General features: G+C 37.8%; 1 protein-coding gene across 1 annotated transcript in view; it reads left to right on the forward strand.

The window, feature by feature from the left end:
• DOCK3 (dedicator of cytokinesis 3) overlaps positions 1–24,597 on the forward strand; it is a 404,078-nt gene that overhangs the window by 88,448 nt on the left and 291,033 nt on the right. Inside the window, exon 4 of the mRNA XM_029243318.1 lies at positions 10,455–10,510. Within this exon, the coding sequence (XP_029099151.1) occupies positions 10,455–10,510 (56 nt within the window). The remainder of the gene's footprint in view (positions 1–10,454; positions 10,511–24,597) is intronic.

Below are 24,597 nucleotides of genomic sequence, written 5' to 3' on the forward strand. Positions count from 1 at the left end.
TATATTTTTATGTATATTTTGTGTATCCATATGCATGTTTTATATATATATATATATATAATATCCAGAGTTTTACATTGTACTTAGCAGGAGGAATAGTGAAAAATATGTCTTCTTCCATCTTCTTAGAAGTATATGAGGTATATTTTTATGTATATTTTGTGTATCCATATGCATGTTTTATATATATATATATATATATATATATAATATCCAGAGTTTTACATTGTACTTAGCAGGAGGAATAGTGAAAAATATGTCTTCTTCCATCTTCTTAGAAGTATATGCTAATTCTGTGTGTTTTAAACTTTTTACTATTAATTCTTCCCTTACAGATAACCAGTTGTCATCATTTAGGTTTGGTTATATGTGGTTGTGTGTTTTATCCTGTTTTCAATCCCATATTTTCACATATTAGATTTCTCTGTTGGCATAGGTTATAGTTTATTATGAGCCAATATATAAAATACATTACTGGTGGCCTTGATGTCCATGGTAACCACAAAGCAAAAATCTACAGTAGATTCACAAAAGATAAAGTTATGGGAATCAAAGCATACCACAGTGGAAGAATCATCAATTCACAAAGGAAGGCAGCAAGAAAGGAAGAAAGGAATAAGGGAACCATAAAACAGCCAGAAACAATTAATAAGATGGCATTAGTAAGTCTTTACCTATCAATAATTACTCTAAATGTAAATGGATTGAATTCTCCAATCAAAAGGCCTAGAGTGGCTTGATGTATTAAAAAAAACAGGACCCAGCTACATGCTGCCTACAAGAGACTTACTTCAGCTTTAAGGACACATGTAGCTTGAAAGTTAAGGTATGGAAAAAGATATTTCGTGCAAGGGGAAACTAATAGAGAGCCCAGGGAGCTATACTTATATCAGATAAATAGACTTTAAGCCAAAAATTAACTAGAGACAAAGAAAGTCATCACATAATGATAAAGGGGTCAATTTATCAAGAAGTTATAACAGTCTTAAATATATGTTCACCCAAAATGGAGCCCCTAAATATAGTAAGCAAATACTAATAGATTTGAAGGGAGAAATAGATAACAATACAATAATAATAGGAGCCTTCAGCACCCCATTTTCAGCACTGGATAGATCATCCAGACAGAAAATCAACAAGGAAATGTTGGACTTGAACTATATTTTAGACCAAATATAACTAAGAGACATATATAGAATATTCAATCCATCAGCAGCAGAGTACATGTTCTTCTCAATTGTAAATGGAACATTCTTTAGAATAGGTCATATAACAAGGCTTTAGCAAATTTAAGAAGATTGAAATCATACCATGTATCTTTTCTGACCACAGTGGTATGAAACTAGAAATCAGTAACAGCAAGAAAACTGGAAAATTCACAAATATATGAAAATTAACACATTCTGAACAACCAATGGACCAGAGGAGAGATTAAAAAGAAATCTCGACACAAGTGAAAACAGAAACACAGTATGCCAAAACCTGTGGGATACTGCAAAAGCAGTTTGAAGAGGGAAGTTTATAGTGATAAATGCCTACAGTAAGAAAAAAAAAAAAGATGTTAAATAAACAACCTTACTTTACATCTGAAGAAACTAGAAGAAAGAAGAAGAAACTATGCCCAAATTTAGCAGAATCAAGGAAATAACAAAGATCAGGGTGAAAATAAATGAAAAAGAGACCAAAAAACAAGAGAAAAGGTTAATGTAACTAAGAGCTGGTTCTTTTAAAAGATAAACAAAATTGACTGAGGAAAAAAAAGACTCAAAATGAGAAATGAAAGAAGAGACATTGAAAATGATACCACAGAAATACAGAGGATTATAAGAGACTACTATGACAATTGTATGCTAACAAATTGGACCACCTAGAAGAAATGGATAAATTCCTAGAAACTTAGAACCTATCCAGAATGAATCACGAGGAAATAGAACATCTGAATAGTCCAATCATCAGTAAGGAGATTGAATCAGTAATAAAAAACCTCCCAACGAAGAAAAGTTCAGGGCCGGATGACTTCACTGGTGAATTCTACTAAACTTTAAAGAAGAATTAACACCAGTCCTTCTCAAACTATTCCAAAAATTGAAGAGGAGGGAACACTTTCAGATTCATTTCATGAGGCTAGCATTACTCTGATACCAAAGCCACATAAGGACAGTGTAGGAAAAGAAAAATACGTGTCATTACTCCTGATGAATATAGATGCAAAAACTCTCAACAAAATATTAGCAGTTTTAATAGCATATGAAAAGGGTCATACACCATGATTAAGTGGGATTAATGCAAGGGATGCAAGGATGGTTCAACATTCACAAATCAGTGAATGTGCTATACTGCATCCATAGAATGAAAGATAAAAATTATATGATCATCTCAATATATGCAAAGTTTTTTGACAAAATACATCCTTAAATGAATAAAACTGAAAACAAATTGGGTTTAGAAGGAACACACCTCAATCTAATAAAGGCCATATGTGATAAGCCCACAGCTAATGTCATACTCAGTGGTGAAAGTTGAAAACTTTTCCTCTAAGATGAGGAACAAGACAAGGGTGCCCACTCTCACCATGCCTATTCAACATAGTACTGGAAGTCCTAGCTAGAGCAGTCAGGTAAGAAAAGGAAATAAAAGGCATCAAAATGAGTAAAGAAGTAAAATTTTATTTGTTTGCATATGATATGATATATAGAAAATCCTAAAGATTCCCCCAAGAAACAGAACTAATCAATACATTCAGTAAAATTGCAGGATATAAAATGAACACAGAGAATTTAGTTGTGTTTTTATGCATTATCAATGAAATATCTGAAAAAGAAATAAAGGAAACAATCCCATTCACAGTAGCATCAGAATAATCAAATACTTGGGAATAAGTTTAACCAAGGAGGTGAAAGATCTGTACACTGAAAACTGTAAAATGCATTACTGTAGTCCAGCTGCTGATGGGTTTGTGTGGTATAGATTGAGTTTATTACTGATAGTGGTGTGGGCCAAAGAGTATTTAAAAAATACGCCATCTTCTGCTCACCCGCCGGGGCGGGCGGGTCTGGGAGCTGAGGCTCGGGCTTCGGTCAGAGCGCAGGGAGAGGACTGGGGTTGGCTGCGTGAATACAGCCTGCAGGGGTTAGTGCACCACGGCTAGCCGGGAGGGAGTAGGGAGTATGGGGAAAAGTCTGTACCTGCCGAAGAGGCAAGAGACTTTTCCTTCCCATTTTGTTTCCTGGTGCGCGAGGAGAGGGGATTAAGAGCGCTGCTTAAAGGAGCCCCAGAGACGGGTGCGAGCCGTGGCTAAAAGTGCGGACCCCAGAGACGGGCATGAGACGCTAAGGCTGCTGCTGCCACCACCAAGAAGCCTGTGTGCAAGCACAGGTCACTATCCACACCCCTCTTCCGGGGAGCCTGTGCAGCCCGCCACTGCCAGGGTCCCGGGATCCAGGGACAACGTCCCCAGGAGAACGCACGGCGCGCCTCAGGCTGGTGCAACGTCACGCCGGCCTTTGCAGCCGCAGGATCGTCCCGCACTCAGTACCCCTCCCTCCTCCCCCCCCCCGCCACCCCCGGCCTGAGTGAGCCAGAGTCCCCGAAGCACCTGCTCTCTTAACCCCGTCCTGTCTGAGCGAAGAACAGACGCCCTCCAGCGACCTACACGCAGAGGTGGGGCCAAATCCAAAGCTGAGCCCCGGGAGCTGTGAGAACAAAGAAGAGAAACGGAAATCTCTCCTAGCAGCCTCAGAAGCAGCAGATTAAAGCTCCACAATCAAGTTGATGTACCCTGCATCTGTGGAATACATGAGTAGACAATGAATCATCCCAAATTGAGGAGGTGGACTTTGAGAGCAAGATTTATGATTTTTTCCCCTTTTCCTCTTTTTGTGAGTGTGTATGTGTATGCTTCTGTGTGAGATTTTGTCTGTATAGCTTTGCTTCCACCATTGTCCTAGGGTTCTATCTGTCCATTTTTTTTCTTAAAAAAATTTTTTTTTCTTAATAATTATTTTTTATTTTAATAACTTTATTTTATTTCATCTTTATTTTATTTTATTTTATCTTATTTCCTTCTTTCTTTCCTTCCTTCCCTCTTTCTTTCCTCCCTCCCTCCCTCCCTCCCTCCCTCCCTCCTTTCTTTCTTTCTTTCTTTCTTTCTTTTTTTCTTTCTTTCTTTCTTTCTTCTTTTTCTCCCTTTTATTCTGAGCCGTGTGGATGAAGGGCTCTTGATGCTGCAGCGAGGAGTCAGTGCTGTGCCTCTGAGGTGGGAGAGCCAACTTCAGGACACTGGTCCACAAGAGACCTCCCAGCTCCACATAAGATCAAACGGCGAAAATCTCCCAGAGATCTCCATCTCAACACCAGCACCCAGCTTCACTCACCGACCAGCAAGCTACAGTGCTGGACACCCTATGCCAAACAACTAGCAAGACAGGAACACAACCCCACCCATTAGCAGAGAGGCTGCCTAAGATCATAATAAGTCCACAGACACCCCAAAACACACCACCAGATGTGGACCTGCCCACCAGAAAGACAAGATCCAGCCTTATCCACCAGAAGACAGGCACTAGTCCCCTCCACCAGGAAGCCTACACAACCCACTGAACCAACTTTAGCCACTGGGGACAGACACCAAAAACAACGGGAACTACGAACCTGCAGTCTGCAAAAAGGAGACCCCAAACACAGTAAGACAGGCAAAATGAGAAGACAGAAAAACACACAGCAGATGAAGGAGCAAGATAAAAACCCACCAGACCTAACAAATGAAGAGGAAATAGGCAGTCTACCTGAAAAAGAATTCAGAATAATGATAGTAAAGATGATCCAAAATCTTGGAAATAGAATAGACAAAATGCAAGAAACATTTAACAAGGACCTAGAAGAACTAAAGGGCAAACAAACAATGATGAACAACACAATAAATGAAATTAAAAATACTCTAGATGGGATCAATAGCAGAATAACTGAGGCAGAAGAACGGATAAGGGACCTGGAAGATAAAATAGTGGAAATAACTACTGCAGAGCAGAATAAAGAAAAAAGAATGAAAAGAACTGGGGACAGTCTTAGAGACCTCTGGGACAACATTAAATGCACCAACATTCGAATTATAGGGGTTCTAGAAGAAGAGAAAAGGAAAGGGACTGAGAAAATATTTGAAGAGATTATAGTTGAAAACTTCCCTAATATGGGTAAGGAAATAGTTGATCAAGTCCAGGAAGCACAGAGAGTCCCATACAGGATAAATCCAAAGAGAAATATGCCGACACATATTAATCAAACTGTCAAAAATTAAATACAAAGAAAACATATTAAAAACAGCAAGGGAAAAACAACAAATAACACACAAGGGAATCCCCATAAGGTTAACAGCTGATCTTTCAGCAGAAACTCTGCAGGCCAGAAGGGAGTGAAAGGACATATTTAAAGAGATGAAGGAGAAAAACCTGCAACCAAGATTACTCTACTCAGCAAGGATCTCATTCAGATTTGATGGAGAAATTAAAACCTTTATGGACAAGCAAAAGCTGAGAGAGTTCAGCACCACCAAATCAGCTTTACAACAAATGCTAAAGGAACTTCTCTAGGCAAGAAACACAAGAGAAGGAAAAGACCTACAATAACGAACCCAAAACAATTAAGAAAATGGGAATAGGAACATACATATCGATAATTACCTTAAATGTAAACGGACTAAATGCTCCCACCAAAAGACACAGATTGGCTGAATGGATACAAAAACAAGACCCATATATATGCTGTCTACAAGAGACCCACTTCAGACCTAGAGATGCATAGAGACTGAAAGTAAGGGGATGGAAAAAGATACTCTATGCAAATGGAAACCAAAAAAAAGCTGGAGTAGCAATTCTCATATCAGACAAAATAGAATTTAAAATAAAGACTATTAGAAGAGACAAAGAAGGACACTACATAATGATCAAGGGATCGATCCAAGAAGAAGATATAACAATTGTAAATATTTATGCAGCCAACATAGGAGCACCTCAATACATAAGGCAAATACTAACAGCCATAAGAGGGGAAATCGACAGTAACACATTCATAGTAGGGGACTTTAACACCCCACTTTCACCAATGGACAGATCATCCAAAATGAAAATAAATAAGGAAACACAAGCTTTAAATGATACATTAAACGAGATGGACTTAATTGATATTTATAGGACATTCCATCCAAAACCAACAGAATACACATTTTTCTCAAGTGCTCATGGAACATTCTCCAGGATAGATCATATCTTGGGTCACAAATCAAGCTGTGGTAAATTTAAGAAAATTGATATTATATCAAGTATCTTTTCCGACCACAACACCATGAGACTAGATATCAATTACAGGAAAAGATCTGTAAAAATTACAAACGCATGGAGGCTAAACAATACAGTACTTAATAACGAAGTGATCACTGAAGAAATCGAAGAGGAAATAAAAAAATACCTAGAAACAAATGACAGTGGAGACACAATGACCCAAAACCTATGGGATGCAGCAAAAGCAGTTCTAAGAGGGAAGTTTATAGCAATACAATCCTACCTTAAGAAACAGGAAACATCTCGAATAAACAACCTAACCTTGCACCTAAAGCAATTAGAGAAAGAAGAACAAAAGAACCCCAAAGTTAGCAGAAGGAAAGAAATAATAAACATCAGATCAGAAATAAATGAAAAAAAATGAAGAAAATGATAACAAAGATCAATAAAACTAAAAGCTGGTTCTTTGAGAAGATAAGCAAAATTGATAAACCATTAGCCAGACTCATCAAGAAAAAAAGGGAGAAGACTCAAATCAATAAAATTAGAAATGAAAAAGGAGAAGTAACAACTGACACTGCAGAAATACAAAAGATCATGAGAGATTACTACAGTCAACTCTATGCCAATAAAATGGACAACCTGGAAGAAATGGAAAAATTCTTAGAAATGCACAACCTGCCAAGACTGAACCAGGAAGAAATAAAAAATATGAACAGACCAATCACAAGCACTGAAATTGAAACAGTGATTAAAAATCTTCCAACAAACAAAAGCCCAGGACCAGATGGCTTCACAGGCGAATTCTATCAAACATTTAGAGAAGAGCTAACACCTATCGTTCTCAAACCCTTCCAAAATATAGCAGAGGGAGGAACACTCCCAAACTCGTTCTACGTGGCCACCATCACCCTGATACCAAACCAGACAAGGATGTCAGAAAGAAAGAAATCTACAGGCCAATGTCACTGATGAACATAGATGCAAAACTCCTCAACAAAATACTAGCAAACAGAATCCAACAGCACATTAAACGGATCATACACCATGATCAAGTGGGGTTTATTACAGGAATGCAAGGATTCTTCAGTATATGCAAATCAATCAACGTGATACACCATATTAACAAATTGAAGGAGGTAAACCATATGATCATCTCAACAGATGCAGAAAAAGCTTTCGAGAAAATTCAACACCCATTTATGATAAAAACCCTGCAGAAAGTAGGCATAGAGGGAACATTCCTCAACATAATAAAGGCCATATATGACAAACCCACAGCCACCATCGTCCTTAATGGTGAAAAACTGAAACCATTTCCACTAAGATCAGGAACAAGACAAGGTTGCCCACTCTCACCACTCTTATTCAATATAGTTCTGGAAGTTTTAGCCACAGCAATCATAGAAGAAAAGGAAATAAAAGGAATCCAAACCGGAAAAGAAGAAGTAAAGCTGTCACTCTTTGCAGATGACATGATACTATACATAGAGAATCCTAAAGATGCAACCAGAAAATTACTAGAGCTAATCAATGAATTTGGTAAAGTAGCAGGATACAAAATTAATGCATAGAAATCTCTAGCATTCTTATACACTAATGATGAAAAATCTGAAAGTGAAATTAAGAAAACACTCCCATTTACCATTTCAACAAAAAGAATAAAATACCTAGGAATAAACCTACCTAGGGAGACAAAAGACCTGTATGCAGAAAACTATAAGACACTGATGAAAGAAATTAAAGATGATACCAACAGATGGAGAGATACACCATGTTCTTCGATTGGAAGAATCAATATTGTGAAAACGACTATACTACCCAAAGCAATCTACAGATTCAATGCAATCCCTATCAAATTACCAATGGCATTTTTTATGGAACTAGAACAAAAAATCTTAAAATTTGTATGGAGACACAAAAGACCCCAAATAGCCAAAGCAGTCTTGAGGGAAAAAAACGGAGCTGGAGGAATCAGACTCCCTGACTTCAGACTATGCTACAAAGCTACAATAATCAAGACAATATAGTACTGGTACAAAAACAGAAACAGAGATCAATGGAACAAGACAGAAAGCCCAGAGGTAAACCCACGCACCTATGGTCAACTAATCTATGACAAAGGAGGCAAGGATATACAATGGAGAAAAGACAGTCTCTTCAATAAGTGGTGCTGGGAAAACTGGACAGCTACATGTAAAAGAATGAAATTAGAACACTCCCTAACACCATACACAAAAATAAGCTCAGAATGGATTAAAGACCTAAATTGTAAGGCCAGAAACGATCGAACTCTTAGAGGAAATCATAGGCAGAACACTCTATGACATAAATCACAGCAAGATCCTTTTTGACCCATCTCCTAGAGAAATGGAAATAAAAATAAAAATAAACAAATGGGACCTAATGAAACTTCAAAGCTTTTGCACAGCAAAGGAAACCATAAAGAAGGCCAAAAGACAACCCTCAGAGTGGGAGAAAATGTTTGCGAATGAATCAATGGACAAAGGATTAATCTCCAAAATTTGTAAGCAGCTCATTCAGCTCAATAACAAAAAAACAAACAACCCAATCCAAAAATGGGCAGAAGACCTAAATAGACATTTCTCCAAAAAAGATATATAGACTGCCAACAAACACATGAAAGAATGCTCAACATGATTAGTCATTAGAGAAATGCAAATCAAAACTACAATGAGATTATCACCTCACACCAGTCAGAATGGCCATCATCAAAAAATCTAGAAACAATAAATGCTGGAGAGTGTATGTAGAAAAGGGAACACTGTTCACTGCTGGTGGGAATGTGAATTGGTACAGCTACTATGGAGAACAGTATGGAGGTTCCTTAAAAAACTACAAATAGAACTACCATATGACCCAGCAATCCCACTACTGGGTATATACCCTGAGAAAACCATAATTCAAAAAGAGTCATGTACCAAAATTTTCATTGTGGCTCTATTTACAATAGCCTGGAGATGGAAACAACCTAAGTGTCCATCATCGGATGAATGGATAAAGAAGATGTGGCACATATATACAATGGAATATTACTCAGCCATAAAAAGAAATGAAATTGAGCTATTTGTAATGAGGTGGATGGACCTAGAGTCTGTGATACAGAGTGAAGTAAGTCAGAAAGAGAGACAGGTACCCTATGCTAACACATATATATGGATTTTAAGAAAAAAAAATGTCATGAAGAACCTAGGGGTAAGACAGGAATAAAGACACAGACCTACTAGAGAATGGACTTGAGGCTATGGGGAGTGGGAAGGGTAAGCTGTGACGAGGTGAGAGAGTGGCATGGACATATATACACTACCAAGCGTAAGATAGATAGCTAGTGGGAGGGAGCCGCATAGCACAGGGAGATCAGCTCGGTGCTTTGTGACCACCTGGAGGGGTGGGATAGGGAGGATGGGAGGGAGGGAGCTGCAAGAGGGAGGAGATATGGGAACATATGTATATGTATAAGTGATTCACTTTGTTATAAAGTAGAAACTAACACACACACAAAAAAAAGAAATAGAAAAATAAAAAATAGGCCATCTGTGTTTTATTTCAAGGGAGTTTTATACACCAGGAAAAAGAGTGAAACATTGATTGGAAAACTTATTTGTTTTCTAAAACAATACATTTTTTATCCCTTAGGAATTGAAATCAAATTATGGCAGATACCAAAGTGGAAACCGTTTGGAAAGAGTAAAAGAAGAAATATTTATAAAAGCTCCCAGATTGATTTATTCTTGTGAATACAAATGTTACCCAGAATGTGAGAATTCTTTCTCTAGCGCAGAGCTGGATAATCTGTAAATTGTTTGTTAGATGATGATGTCGTTTTGTAGATACATGTCAAGCTCTGTACGTTGTCTGTATCCTAAGAGTGATTTGATGAATATTTCTAAAACTTAAAGAAAATTGATTTTTGGTGGTTGCTTAACATCACAGTTGTTTTTTCCCTGAGGATAGACTCTGATTGCAAATGACAGTGAAATTCCTGTTGAATATAGTTTGTGCAGCTTTGTATTCTTCATATGTAAAGTGGTTGCTACATTAAAAGATGTACTGTGTTGTTGATAGAGTAGTTCCATGCTGAAATCTGGCTGCTATTTTAGTCTATATGAGATGTTAATCACAAATTACTTTTTCTAATGGAAAACCTTTTCTCTTTTACAGGGGATCTTTCCTGCAAATTACATTCATTTGAAAAAAGCAATTGTCAGTAATAGGGGGTGAGTAGTTGGCTTTACTAAATTTATTTGTAATTTTTATTGGTTGCAGAGGAAGGCTGTTTTCTTTTTGGTTCATAGTATAAAATATGTTATTGGCATGTTTTCCTGCAAAAAATATACCTGTTTTATCATATATAATTCTGAGGACATAATTTTATCTTAAAATACTGACAACTTTAACCTCTTTTCCTGTATACTGGAAAGGTAATTTGTTACAAATTTTATAAAACAATTATGCATGCAGCATGTTTTTTAAAAATGATGTATGCTATTTTGAGAATAGTCCTCGATGAGAGGTTAGGAGTTAGTGATAAATCTGTCATTTTGTTTCTGTATGTGAAAGTGAGGGAGACTTTTAAAATCTTTTCTTTCTGCAAATAGAAATTGAAAAAACTAAGGATAAAAGGACAGTGTAGAAGATGGGTGTGTAGTTTGGTCACAAATTTGTGAAACATAAGCAATTTCTGAATAGAGAGGCGAATTGTAAATATATCAAAATGTTAACATTTGTTGTTTTTGCATGTTTGGATTTTGGGTGATTTAAAAAAATTCTTTACTGTTATGTCTTATTTTTAAAAGTAATAGGTATTATTATTAGATTGTGATTTTTTTATTTTAAAATTCATCATTTTAAAATATAAAATTTAAGATACTGTCTAACTATGTAGCTTTTGGTACTAGAAATTATGTTTTTGACCAGAGGTTGAGTTAGCATCAGAGTATCCTTCTGGTAAGTTAGGGTTTAGTCAGGAAAAGAGAAACTTATGAGTCACTTTATGAAATAGAATCTAATATAGGGAATTTTAGACACATATTTGAAGAGTGAAAGAAAAAAAGGAAATACTGATATAACCCAGAATAATCACTGCATTAAAGCATTCTATACTCTAATGTCTGGCAATACAAAAGATAATAGGTTGGGGATACTGGAACCCAGGAACTGCTCAATATTTTAGTATATACATCTTAAGAAAAAGTACATTCTCTAACATAATCACAGTATAATTATTATACTCAGGAAATGTAACATTGATATAATAGTACTATAAAATATATAGTCCATATTCAGATGTCTCCCTAATTGTCCCATGAATGTCCTTTCTAGCTGTTTTCGTTTGGTTGGTTTTTTGGGGGTCGGGAGTGTGTGGTCCAGGATCCAATCAAGAATTAAATATTACATTTTATCATTGTCATGTCATAATCTCTTTTAATTTAGAACAGTTCTCCAGCCTTGGTGTTCTTTTTTCTTTTCATGGCATTGACTTTGTTGAAGTGCCCAGGCCAGTTGTTTTGTAAAATGTCCCTCAATTTGTATTTGTCTGTTTCCTCATGGTTAGATTCAGCTTAAGCATCTTAGATAGCAATACTACATGGGTGGTGGTGTGCATTAAAATGGTCAAATTTCTCCTGGATATCTTCCCAATGCTTGGTTAGATCAGCAGGACTGGGACTTGGGGCTCTACCTTAGCAAATATCAACCAGGAGTTGAGGGCCTCTCAGTCAGAGAACATGCATTGTGTTTCTATCATGTACCTTCTTCATTGCATCCTGCCATACTCGGGAGCATAACTGTGCTCTCAGTGCTTCCTAGGGTATATCATCTGCTTCTTGAAAAACTTGTGCCATTTGTACTGAAGTACTTCTTGTTTTATTTGGTTGACACGGAGTGAAATTGCTTGAATAATCCATCTGTGGGAATGTTTTTACGGGAACTTTAAAAATTTTCATATTTTCACTTATCTTTTAAAGTGTTTCTTGATATCTGGGTTTTCTGATTCTTAAAATGATTCAGGTATTGTTGCTACTTTTTTTTTTTTTGAGGTACGTGGGCCTCTCACTGTTGTGGCCTCTCCCGTTGTAGAGCACAGGCTCCAGATGTGCAGGCTCAGCGGCCATGGCTCACGGGCCCAGCCACTCTGTGGCATGTGGGATCCTCCCGGACCGGGGCGCTAACCCGTGTCCCCTGCATCGGCAGACGAACTCTCAACCACTGCACCACCAGGGAAGCCCTGTTGCTACTTTTTATACAGTTTCACTGAAAAACTTATACATTTGTAGTAAACTAGAGGATTTTAGGGCTGATAAAAGACATGACCATGAGATAGTAGTAGCACATAATGAGCTTTATTTAGGCAGAGCTCTGACAAGTTGCAAAGGAAATATGTCACAGCAGGAGACCTTTCAGAGACAGCAGTGCAGGGCTACAACCAGAAGGGGGAAAGGGTACTTGAACTCTTTGGGGAGAGGGGTAGCAGAGAGGAGACTCATGTGTCCAGATCATGTCACTCAGTTACAAGATGGGAATTCTCTGTTCAGAGAGCACCGCAGGACAGCAGCAGCTTGGAATCTTTTATAGCCCCAAGGTTTGTCTTATCTATGGCTAGCAGACATTGAGAGCAGTTTCATTAAGTATGTAAAACAGGTAGGCTCTAAATGAAAAGCTAAGGTACTAGTTTTCAGAAAGGATGGCAGCTAGAGTAGCTCTGTGAATCTGGATAGCAAGACTTAGAGGACAGTCTCTTCAGGATGCTACTCCTGAAGTTTTACGCTGTTTTCCATGTTTATGTTGCTCCTCTTGAGATTCACATTATCAGGAGAGTGGCAGAATGTCAGAGACTGTGTTGTGTGCACCCAGGAGATTTAGTACATTAAATAAATATAATAGATGCAAAAAAAACCCCCCATTTAATTAAATCAGCATTCATTTAAAATATGTATTTTTAGCCATAAGGCTATCAGCGGTTTCACAGCGAAGCCTAACAAGCCAGGAGAGAAGGGGTTCTGTATTCATAGTGCTGAAGGAAAAAATACCAGGAATACTTTACCTGGCAAAGTTGTCTTTCAGATGTGAGGGAGAGATAAAGACTTTCCTAGAAAAACAAAAGTTGTGGGGGTTCATAATCATTAGATCTACTAGATCGGCCTTACAAACAATGCTAAAGGGTGTTCTTCAAGCTGAAATCAAAGGATGCTAGTTAATAACATGAAACCATATGAAAGTATAAAACACTGGTAAAGGTAGGTATATAGTCAAATTCAGAATACTCTGACACTGTAATGGTGTGTGAAACACTTAGCTCTAGTATAAATGTGAAAAGACAGAGGTATTCAAAATAATGATAGCTATAATAATTTGTAATGGATGCACAGTATAAAATGTAAATTGTGATGTCAAAAACATAAAATGTAGTGGGGGTAGTGAAAGTGTAGAGTTTTTATATGCAATTGATGTTAAGTAGTTATCAGCCTAAAATAGACTATTGTAACTTTAAGGTGTTTCATGTAAGCCTCATTGTAACCACAAAGCAAACACCTATAGTAGAAACACAGGAGATAAAGAGAAAAGAATCAAAGCATACCACCAGAGAAATACATCAAATCACAAAGGAAGTCAACAAGAGAGGAAGAAAGTAACAACAGAAGAGCCAGAAGATTAGTAAGATGGCTTTAGTAAGTCTTTACCTGTCAATAATTACTTTAAATGTATATGGAATAAATTATCCATTCAAATGACATAGGGTGGCTGGTGAATAAAAAACAAGACCCCCTATATGCTGCCTATAAGGGACTCACTACACCTTTAAGGGTAAACATAGGCTCAAAGCGGAGGAATAGAAAAGGATATTCCATGCAAATGGAAGCCAAAAGATGTCAATGACAGCTTTTCTTATATCAGACAAAATAGATTTTAAGTCCAAAACTATAAGGACAAACAAAGAAGGTGAATATGTAGTGATAAAGGGGTTAATTCATCAAGAGCAAAAAACAGTTGTAAATATGTCACCCAACATCAGAGCACCTAAAGATAGCAAGTATTAACAGAACTGAAGGGAGAAATATACAGCAATTCAATAATATTGGATGTCTTCAGTACTCCACTTTCAACATCAAATTTTATTGTATTGCTGTCCATTTGACATTTAAAGAAATAATACCAGTCCTTCTCAAACTCTTCCAAAAAGTTGAAGAGGAGGGAACACCCCCAGGCTCATTTTATAAGGCCAGTATTACCCTGATATCAAAGCTAGACAAGAATACTACATGAAAAGAATTATAGGCCATTATCTCTGATGAACATAGATGCAGAGTCCTCAACAAAATCCTGGCAAACCAAATTCAACAGCACATTAAAATCATTCACCATGATCAAGTGGGATCTATCCCTGGGATGCAAGGATGGTTTAACATATGCAAATCAATAAGTGTGATACATCATATTAACAGAATGAATGATAGAATCCAATGACTCTCTCAATAGATGCAGAAAAGGCATTTGCAAAATACAACATGCCTTCATATTTAAAACTCTTAACAAATTAGGTATAAAAAGACTATGCTTCACCATAATAAAGGCCATATATAACAAGCCCATAGCTAACTCTCATACTCAATGGTTAGGAATAAGACAAGGGGATGCCACTCTCTCTAGTTCTATTTGACACAGTACTGGAATTCCTAGCTAGCACTGTTGAGAAAGAAAAAATAAAAGACATCCAAATAGGAAAGGAAGAAGTAAAATAGTTTCTCTTTGCATATGGCATGATCTTATGTATTGGAAACCTTAAAAACATCAGTTCTCTTATATTTTCCAGGAAATTTTTATATCCCCATTTTCATATTCATATATATATTTATAAATTCATTTATTATTGGCTGCATTGGGTCTTTGTTGCTGCATGTGGGTATTCTCTAGTTGCAACGAGCAGGGGCTACTCTTCGTTGCAGTACGTGAGCTTCTCATTGTGGTGGCTTCTCTTATTGTGGAGCACGGGCTCTAGGCACATGGGCTTCAGTAGTTGTGGCATGCGGGCTCAGTAGTTGTGGCTTGCAGGCTCTAGAGCATAGGCTCAGTAGTTGTGGCACACGGGCTTAGTTGCTCCATGGCATGTGGGATCTTCCCGGACCAGGGCTCTAACCCATGTCCCCTGCATTGGCAGGCGGATTCTTAACTGCTGCACCACCAGGGAAGTCCCTCCATTTTCATATTTTTTGTCATAAAGTTTTTTTTATTGTATTTCTTAGTATACTTTAAAATCTTCACTGCATTTATGGTTATGTCCCTCCTTTTATACTGATATTGTTATTGTGCTTTTTAAAATTCATTTTCACATCATCAGTCTTTCTGAAGTTTATCTGTTATGATTTTGCAAAGAACCAGCCTTTTCACATGCTGATCCGGACTCTTGTCTCTCATTGTTTTCTGTTTTGTTAATGTATTTATCAATTTTCATAAATAACATTTTCTATTTTTTGTTGTTGATCTCTAGGTTTTTAAATTTTTTAAAAATTTAAAATTTTTGTCAGTTTTTAGGTTGGGCACTTAGTGAATTTATTTTTAGTCTTTTCTAATACAAGAATTGGAGATTATAGAATTACGTCTATATAATGCTTTAGCTATATTACACAAGGTTTTATCCTTAGTATGTCTTTCCAGATTGATGATATCTAGAATATTTTCCCTTCTAGAGAAATGAAGAATAGTTTCATAATGTTTCTCTTTTGCTCTTCTATAATATGTGGATTGTAGTGTAAATGAAACCTCATCATTATACCCTTTAAAAGTAGGTGGTGATGCACATATGGTCACCTTATTTTTGATAAAGGAGGCAAGAATATACAATGGAGAAAAGATAGTCTCTTCAATAAGTGGTGCTGGGAAAAGTGGACAGCTACATGTAAAAGAATGAAATTAGAGCACTCCCTAAAACCATACACAAAAATAAACTCAAAATGGATTAAAGACCTAAATGTGAGGCCAGACGCTATCAAACTCTTAGAGGAAAACATAGGCAGAACACTCTGACATAAATCACAGCAAGATCCTTTTTGACCCACCTCCTAGAGAAATGGAAATAAAAACAAAAGTAAACAAATGGGACGTAATGAAACTTAAAAGCTTTTGCACAGCAAAGGAAACCATAAACAAGACCAAAAGACAACCCTCAGAATTGGAGAAAATATTTGCAAATGAAGCAACTGACAGAGGATTAATCTCCAAAATTTATAAGCAGTTCATGCAGCTCAATATCAAAAAAACAAATAACCCAATCCAAAAATGGGCAGAAGACCTAAATAGACATTTCTCCAAAGAAGATATACAGATTGCCAACAAACACATGAAAGAATGCTCAACATCACTAATCATTAGAGAAATGCAAATCAAAACTACAATGAGATATCATCTCATACTGGTCAGAATGGCCATCATCAAAAAATCTACAGACAATAAATGCTGGAGAGGGTGTGGAGAAAAGGGAACCCTCTTGCATTGTTGGTGGGAATGTAAATTGATACAGCCACTACGGAGAACAGTATGGAGTTTCCTTAAAAGAGTGAAAATAGAACTACCATACGACCCAGCAATCTCACTACTGGGCATATACCCTGAGAAAACCATAATTCAAAAAGAGTCATGTACCACAATGTTCATTGCAGCTCTGTTTACAATAGCCAGGACATGGAAGCAACCTAAGTGTTCATCAACAGATGAATGAATAAAGACGATTTGGCACATATGTACAATGGAATATTACTCAGCCATAAAAAGAAATGAAATTGAGTTATTTGTAGTGAGGTGGACAGACCTGGAGTCTATCATACAGAGTGAAGTAAGTCAGAAAGGGGAAAACAAATACCATATGCTAACACATATATATGGATTCTAAAAAAAAAATGGTTCTGAAGAACCTAGGGGCAGGACAGGAATAAAGACTCAGATGTAGAGAATGGACTTGAGGGCACGGGGAAGGGGAAGGGTAAGCTGGGACGAAGTGAGAGAGTGACATGGACATATATACATTACCAAATGTAAAATAGATAGCTACTGGGAAGCAGCCACATAGCACAGGGAGATCAGCTCGGTGCTTTGTGACCACCTAGAGAGGAGGGATAGGGAGGGTGGGAGAGAGATGCAAGAGGGAGGAGATATGGGGATATATGTATAGCTGATTCACTTTGTTATAAAGCAGAAAGTAACACACCATTGTAAAGCAATTATACTCCAATAAAGATGTTAAAAAAAAGTAAGTGGGGAAAGGAAGAGGGAAGACATCAATGAAGTAAAATTTATAAGTATATATGATACAGCATGGAGTAATATATAGTAGATGTTATAGACATGTTTCTCTACCTGGTTTCAGGTTGCATCAATAACTTCCCATCTTTGCTACCCATTTCATGATCTCTTCTTTTTAGCTAGTACCTCAGCTAATGGTATTTGAGCCCTTGGTAGTTCTGTATGTTTCAGGATGCTATAGTCTTCCATTAACTTTTAGCACAGGGCATGGCAGTATTAGGATGTTCCTTGAGGATCCCTTTGGTTGCGTCTATACTTTTCCCCACTTCTTTTGTATAGCAGCAAGCCTGTTTCTTCTTGAGGACTAGTACTAATTAATCATGCCAGCCAATACCAAAAGTGCCTTTTTTTTGTTTGCCCAGTGGCAGGAAGAACCTAAACACGAAATGGCTTCATGGTAATCTCAGATTCATTGTAATTGAATAATGTTCTCATCTGGCATATTCATGCTTCATAATAATTCTGTATTAGCAGAGTCTGAGTCCTCAGAGATGGGAAGTTAAAATTTTACAAGTGAGTCATTATGTTTGGAGTGAGAAGTGCCCCTTCCATCTCTATCTCTTCTTTTTCGAACCATGTATTCTGCCTGTGGGAGAAACATAACTCTATATTGGTTGCTGGTTCAGAGCAGTTATCACAATATGTGGATAGTACCTTTAAAAAGGTGGCATAACAAAGTCTCTTATAGTTCTCTCTGTTGCTTTATACAGTCCAGTGCTCTGGGTAATGAAGTAATTAGTAATATCAGTAAATCCTGTGAGTATCAATTCCTTATTCTACTTCTTTTACTTTAAAGTGAGTTCCTACCTCATATTGTAGTTTTAAACATATTAATGTGATGGCAAATCAGGTATTCAGTAGTCTATGGAAGGTCCATTGCCAGAAATAAAGTAGGCATAGAAAGAAAATTCAAATCCCATCCCTTTCATGATCAGTGGAGTCCACTGTAATGAACTTGCCTATCGGTGTTGGCTAATTAATCCACTTGATGTATGGTACCATATCAGAGACTCAATGCTACTCAGTTCTTTTTTTTAAAGTTTTATTTATTTATTTAGGCTGTGCTGGATCTTTTAATTGCAGCATGCAGGATCGTTAGTTGCAGCATGCAGAATCTTTAGTTGCGCCATGCGAACTCTTAGTTGCAGCATGCCTGTGGGATCTAGTTCCCTGACCAGGGATCGAACCTAGGCCCCCTGCATTGGGAGCACGGAGTCTTATCCACTGGACCCCCAGGGAAGTCCCTACTGGCCAGTTCTGATTCAACAGTTATGGTACTGTTACTGAACCAAACTTTGGTCTCCTTGCCCACATGCAGTTAAGCCAGTCTGCTAACTCTGGGTTGTGATTAAGGAAAGTGCACCATTTATTGCAGGGCGCCAAGCAAGGAGTCCAGGTGGCAAGTGCTTAAAAGTCCTGAACTCCCTGAAGGCTTTCAGGGAAAGGTTTTTTGTTTTTTTTTTTCTTTTCTTTTTTTTTTTTTGCGGTACGCGGGCCTCTGACTGTTGTGGCGTCTCCCGTTGCGGAGCACAGGCTCTGGATGCGCAGGCTCAGCAGCCATGGCTCATGGGCCCAGCCGCTCCGCGGCATGTGGGATCTTCCTGGACCGGGGCACAAACCCATGTCCCCTGCATCGGCAGGCGGACTCTCAACCACTGCGCCACCAGGGAAGCCCAATAACTTCTATCTTTTACACCACATTCATCTTGGGATGGCTAGGAAAGGAAACATTGATTTCATGGAACACTGGGGATAGTTGGTATAGGGCATAACGAAAACTGGCTTGCTCTGCAAGACAGCTCATTTGGGTGAGCCAATCTAAAAGTCTTCAAGCAAGGCAAGAACACCGTCATCACAGTAGAGAAGGAGGGCCTTTTTCTGCTGTAAAGGGAGGTTTAGTAGCAGCAAAACTTAGGGTCTTCTGTGTTATCCAGTGTCTCTATCTCTACCATTTTTTCCAAGTCAGTAGCCTGATTTTTATCTTAAAATATATAAAAGGCCATAAATTCAACTGACCTTGTAATTCAGCAATGATCAGGATCAAAAACTAGAGTATGGGTTTTGGCTATTTGAACACTAAAGATGAAAGAGAAGATTGCTCTGAACTCTTACACAGAGCATCAGTAAAGTGAGCATTCAGCTTTTTGCAGCCCTGGTTTCTTGACTAGAGATTATCCTTCCAATTAGATATTACAGAGTATCAAATTGTCTCATCTCTCCATTCTATGTCTGCTAGATTTATTTAACTGTTAGTTTAGAATACAGGTAAAGGGAGAAACAGTAGCTCAGCAGTACCCAGAAGGTCTCTTGCTTTTTGATCATGTAGGCCAAGTTATCCTTTTATACTTGTCTTTTTAAAAAAAAATTACCTTTGACATCATTGTTGGTCTGTTTTTCAAACTTCCCTTAAACTTAGCCTCAGACTTTCCCGCCAGGATGGAGCTGAGAAGATAGTGTTAGACTCTGCTTAGAATTTTATGGATTTCTGTTGCATGTGTTCTCGGAACCTTGTTATTACCTTTACGACATATGGTTGGGGATCTGTGGCCTTAAAGTGGATAGATGAGAGAGGGAATAAGAAGGGAATCTATAATGGCATCCACTAAAGAAATATTGGGAGAGTTATTGAGAGTCTGCTGTCAAAGAACAGTGCAAAGGACGTGATCATCTCAAGGACTATGGAATAGAGTTGTGCTTTGTACAGTATTAGACAACTTAGAGAAAGACAAGCTTATGTCCTAAATTGTCACAGCTTGACATGGAATGAAAAGCAGGAACTTTCTATGATTACGCTTTCCTACCTGTGTTACTGCAATGCCTTCTAACTGCTCTCCCCACTTCTATCCATGCCCACCTACAGTTTATTCTCAATATAGCTGCCAGAGTGGTTTTTTAAAAATACAAGTTAGATCATGTTACATCTGTGCTTAAGACCTTCCAGTGGTTCGCATGTCACTCAAAGCAAAAACCTAAGCTCTTACAAAGGCTTACAAGGTTTTATGATGTGGCTTCTTGTCACCCCAGTGACCTCTTCTGCTGTCCCTTTTTCTCTGTCACCTTCAGTTACACTGGCTTCCTTGCTTTTATTCAAACATATCAGGTACGTTCCTGCCTTAAGGTTTTTGCTCAGGATGTTTCCTGTGCTTGAATACTGTGCCTGGTTAACTTTGTTACTTTCTTTAGGTCTTTTCTCAAATCTTCTCAGTGAGATACACCCTGACTTCTGTATTTAATTCTGCCTCTTCCCCTCCCCTCACCAACTCAAAACTGGATGCTCCCGTAGGACATCTGCCTCTGGAAACTGAATGTACCTGCCAAGACATTGGTTTCTTTGTAATCTTTGCTGCTTTGGATAATTGGTTTTTTTTCTTTTTTGCTGCTTTGGGTCTTCGTTGCTCCACTCAGGCTTTCTCTAGTTGTGTCAAGCAGGGGCTACTCTTCGTTGCAGTGTGCGGGCTTCTCATTGCGGTGGCTTCTCTTGTTGTGGAGCACGGGCTCTAGGTGCGTGGGCTTCAGTAGTTATGGCGTGCGGGCTTCAGTAGTTGTGGCTCGCAGGCTCTGGAGCGCAGGCTCAGTAGTTGTGGCATATGGGCTTAGTTGCTCTGCGGCATGTGAGATCTTCCCAGACCAGGGATTGAACCTGTGCCCCCTGCATTGGCAGGCAGATTCTTAACTACTGTACCACCAGGGAAGTCCCTGGTTTTCTTTTCTAAGTCTGGGGTGAATGGACCCCAGGTCATGAGCCTGTACTGTAGTCATAAGGAGGCTGAGAAGTCAAGTATCCATCATTTTCCACTTGTATAGTGGAAGGCAGCTCTGTCTCAATGTTAGGGTTTTTCTCAAACATAGAAGGGGAGTTACAATGCAGGACAACTAAGGAAAAGAAAATCACAATTTTCTCTAACACTGCCATTCTCTTCTTCTGGGATTTCTGTTAGGATTAGGTTGGAGTTCTTCCACCTCATCCCCATATCTCTTAAGTACTCTTTTATACATCTTGCTAGATTTTCTTTTGAGTTCTGTCTGGCCTGTGTCCTTTGTGTTGAGGTTTTTTTCCCCACTGCTAGTATTTTTTGTCATTTAAGTGAGTAACATAAAATTTAGCATTTTAAACATTTTTAAGTGTACAGCTCAGTGGCATTAAGTACATTCACAGTGTTGTACAACCTTCATCAGTATTCAACTCCAGAACTTTTTCCTCGTCCCAAACAGAAACTCTGTACACCTTAAGCAGTAACTCTTCATTCCCCGTTTCTCCCAGTCCCTGGTAACCTCTGTTCTACTGTCTGTCTGTATATAAGTGGAATCATTCAATATTTGTCCTTTTGTGTCTATCTTATTTCACTTAGCATAGTGTTTTCAAAGCTCATTCATGTTGTAAAATGTATCGAATTTTCATTCATTTTAAAGATTGAATAATATTCCATTATATATTTTATATCTATCTATCTATCTATCACATTTCATTATTCCATTCAGCCATAGATGGACATTTTGACAATATTTTTCATTTGCAAAATCCCTAGTTGGTTATTTTGCATATCCATTGGCTCTTGTTTTATTTATGTTTGCTTTTTTTAAAAATGGAAGTTACTCATTTCTCTACGCATTGTAAATATTTTAAAATGTTTATCAGACTTATAAAATCCTGAGAAGCATTTTCATTTTATTTTTAAGACTTTGGACATCTTAGAATTTTGGTTTTCAGAAGTGGGAGATTTTGTTTTCCCCTTCCTTTTCTCCCCCTGAGCACATCTGTCTAATACTTGTGTAGTTACCTCTACCTGCTTCCAAGGCCCCAGTGTAGAACCAGGTCCTACAATAGCATTTTAGATCTCCTTCCCCACAGTGACATTGGACTTTTGGCAGATCCTGACCTTTGGCTGAGGGAAGGAGGGGACTGCTTCAGTCTCCAATCTATTTAGCCCTAGAGGTTTCTAAAAGCCGTGGTTTTAAGTGAGGTTCAGTAGCAGTTTTTGCTGTGCTTCATGTTGGCCTTCTTTCAGGGAGCTTCAAGTAGTGAATCAGGCCTTCATCCTCTTCTCACTTGGAGCACTTTTCATCCCTGTTCTCCCTCTACATCTAAGTTCCTAGATATCACTAGTAGCTTTTGACTCCAGAGCCTAGAAGTGCTATGATTTCACCCTAGTTCACTGCTCTGTTTTTTTCTGTTCTGTTGCTGCTCTATTGAGGTGTTAATTTTATTTTGGAGTTCAGAAATACATTTGGTTTTCTATTTCATATTTTCTCCGCTGGGTATTGGGAGGTTAGGAAATATGTCGAAGCATGAACTTATGGAGCTATTTGGACAAGAAGTCTTTGTGAAATATATTTTTAAAGTACAATATGAAATCTAACTCATTTTGACATTGTTTATTTTAGATATGCTTTGGCAATTTGTAAGTAATGAAAATTAAAAGATTAAGTAAGAGTGAACAATAGCTGCCATTTATTAAATATCCTGTATACTGGGCTTTGTAATTGACTTATACCCATTATATCACACTTGAGAATTCCAGATGAGAAAATGGGATTATTTGTTTACTTCACATGATGAGGTGGGCAAGGCTTTGAGAGTTAAATACCTTTGCCAACACATGGCAAGGAAGTAGGGAAAGTAGGAATTGAGGCCAAGTTATCTTACCCTAATGATCATGCTCTCAGTTACATTTCTGTGCAATATACATTGAATTAAAGGATCGTCTCTTTTCACTACCAAATTTCATTTCTAACAAACTCTTGTTTTTTTCCACGGTAACAGTAGTGTTTTATTTTTTATAAATTGCATGCACGTCCATAAACCTAATAAATAGGTTTTCTCTATTTTTTTTTTATACAGTAGGTTCTTATAGTCATCAGTTTTATACACATCAGTGTATACATGTCAATCCCAATCGCCCAATTCATCACACCACCCCCCCCCACCCACCTGCGGCTTTCTCCCCTTGGTGTCCATACGTTTGTTCTCTACATCTGTGTCTCAATTTCTGCCCTGCAAACCAGTTCATCTGTACCATTTTTCTAGGTTCCACATATATGCGTTAATATACGATATTTGTTTTTCTCTTTCTGACTTACTTCACTCTGTATGACAGTCTCTGTGTCCATCCACGTCTCTACAAATAACCGAATTTCGTTCCTTTTTATGGCTGAGTAATATCCCATTGTATATATGTACCACATCTTCTATATCCATTTGTCTGTCGATGGGCATTTAGGTTGCTTCCATGACCTGGCTATTGTAAATAGTGCTGCAGTGAACATTGGGGTGCATGTGTCTTTTTGAATTGTGGTTTTCTCTGGGTATATGCCCAGTAGTGGGATTGCTGGATCATATGGTAATTCTATTTTTAGTTTTTTAAGGAACCTCCATACTGTTCTCCATAGTGGCTGTATCAGTTTACATTCCCACCAACAGTGGAAGGGAGTTCCCTTTTCTCCACACCCTCTCCAGCATTTGTTGTTTGTAGATTTTCTGATGAAGCTCATTCTAACTGGTGTGAGGTGATACCTCATTGTAGTTTTGATTTGCATTTCTCTAATAATTAGTGATGTTGAGCAGCTTTTCATGTGCTTCTTGGCCATCTGTATGTCTTCTTTGGAGAAATGTCTATTTAGGTCTTCTGCCCATTTTTGGATTGGGTTGTTTGTTTTTTTAATATTGAGCTCCATGAGCTGTTTATATATTTTGGAGATTAATCCTTTGTCCATTGATTCGTTGGCAAATATTTTCTGCCATTCTGAAGGTTGTCTTTTCGTCTTGTTTATGGTTTCCTTTGCTGTGCAAAAGCTTTAAAGTTTCATTAGGTCCCATTTGTTTATTTTTGTTTTTATTTCCGTTACTCTAGGAGGTGGATCAAAAAAGACCTTGCTGTGATTTATGTCAAAGAGTGTTCTGCCTATGTTTTTCTCTAAGAGTTTTATAGTGTCCGGTCTTACATTTAGGTCTCTAATCCATTTTGAGTTTATTTTTGTGTATGGTGTTAGGGAGTGTTCTAATTTCATTCTTTTA

This window comes from Monodon monoceros, unplaced genomic scaffold (assembly GCF_005190385.1).
Source record: "Monodon monoceros isolate NGI ecotype Baffin Bay Population unplaced genomic scaffold, NGI_Narwhal_1 Super_Scaffold_3, whole genome shotgun sequence".
Classification (NCBI taxonomy): Eukaryota; Metazoa; Chordata; class Mammalia; order Artiodactyla; family Monodontidae; genus Monodon; species Monodon monoceros.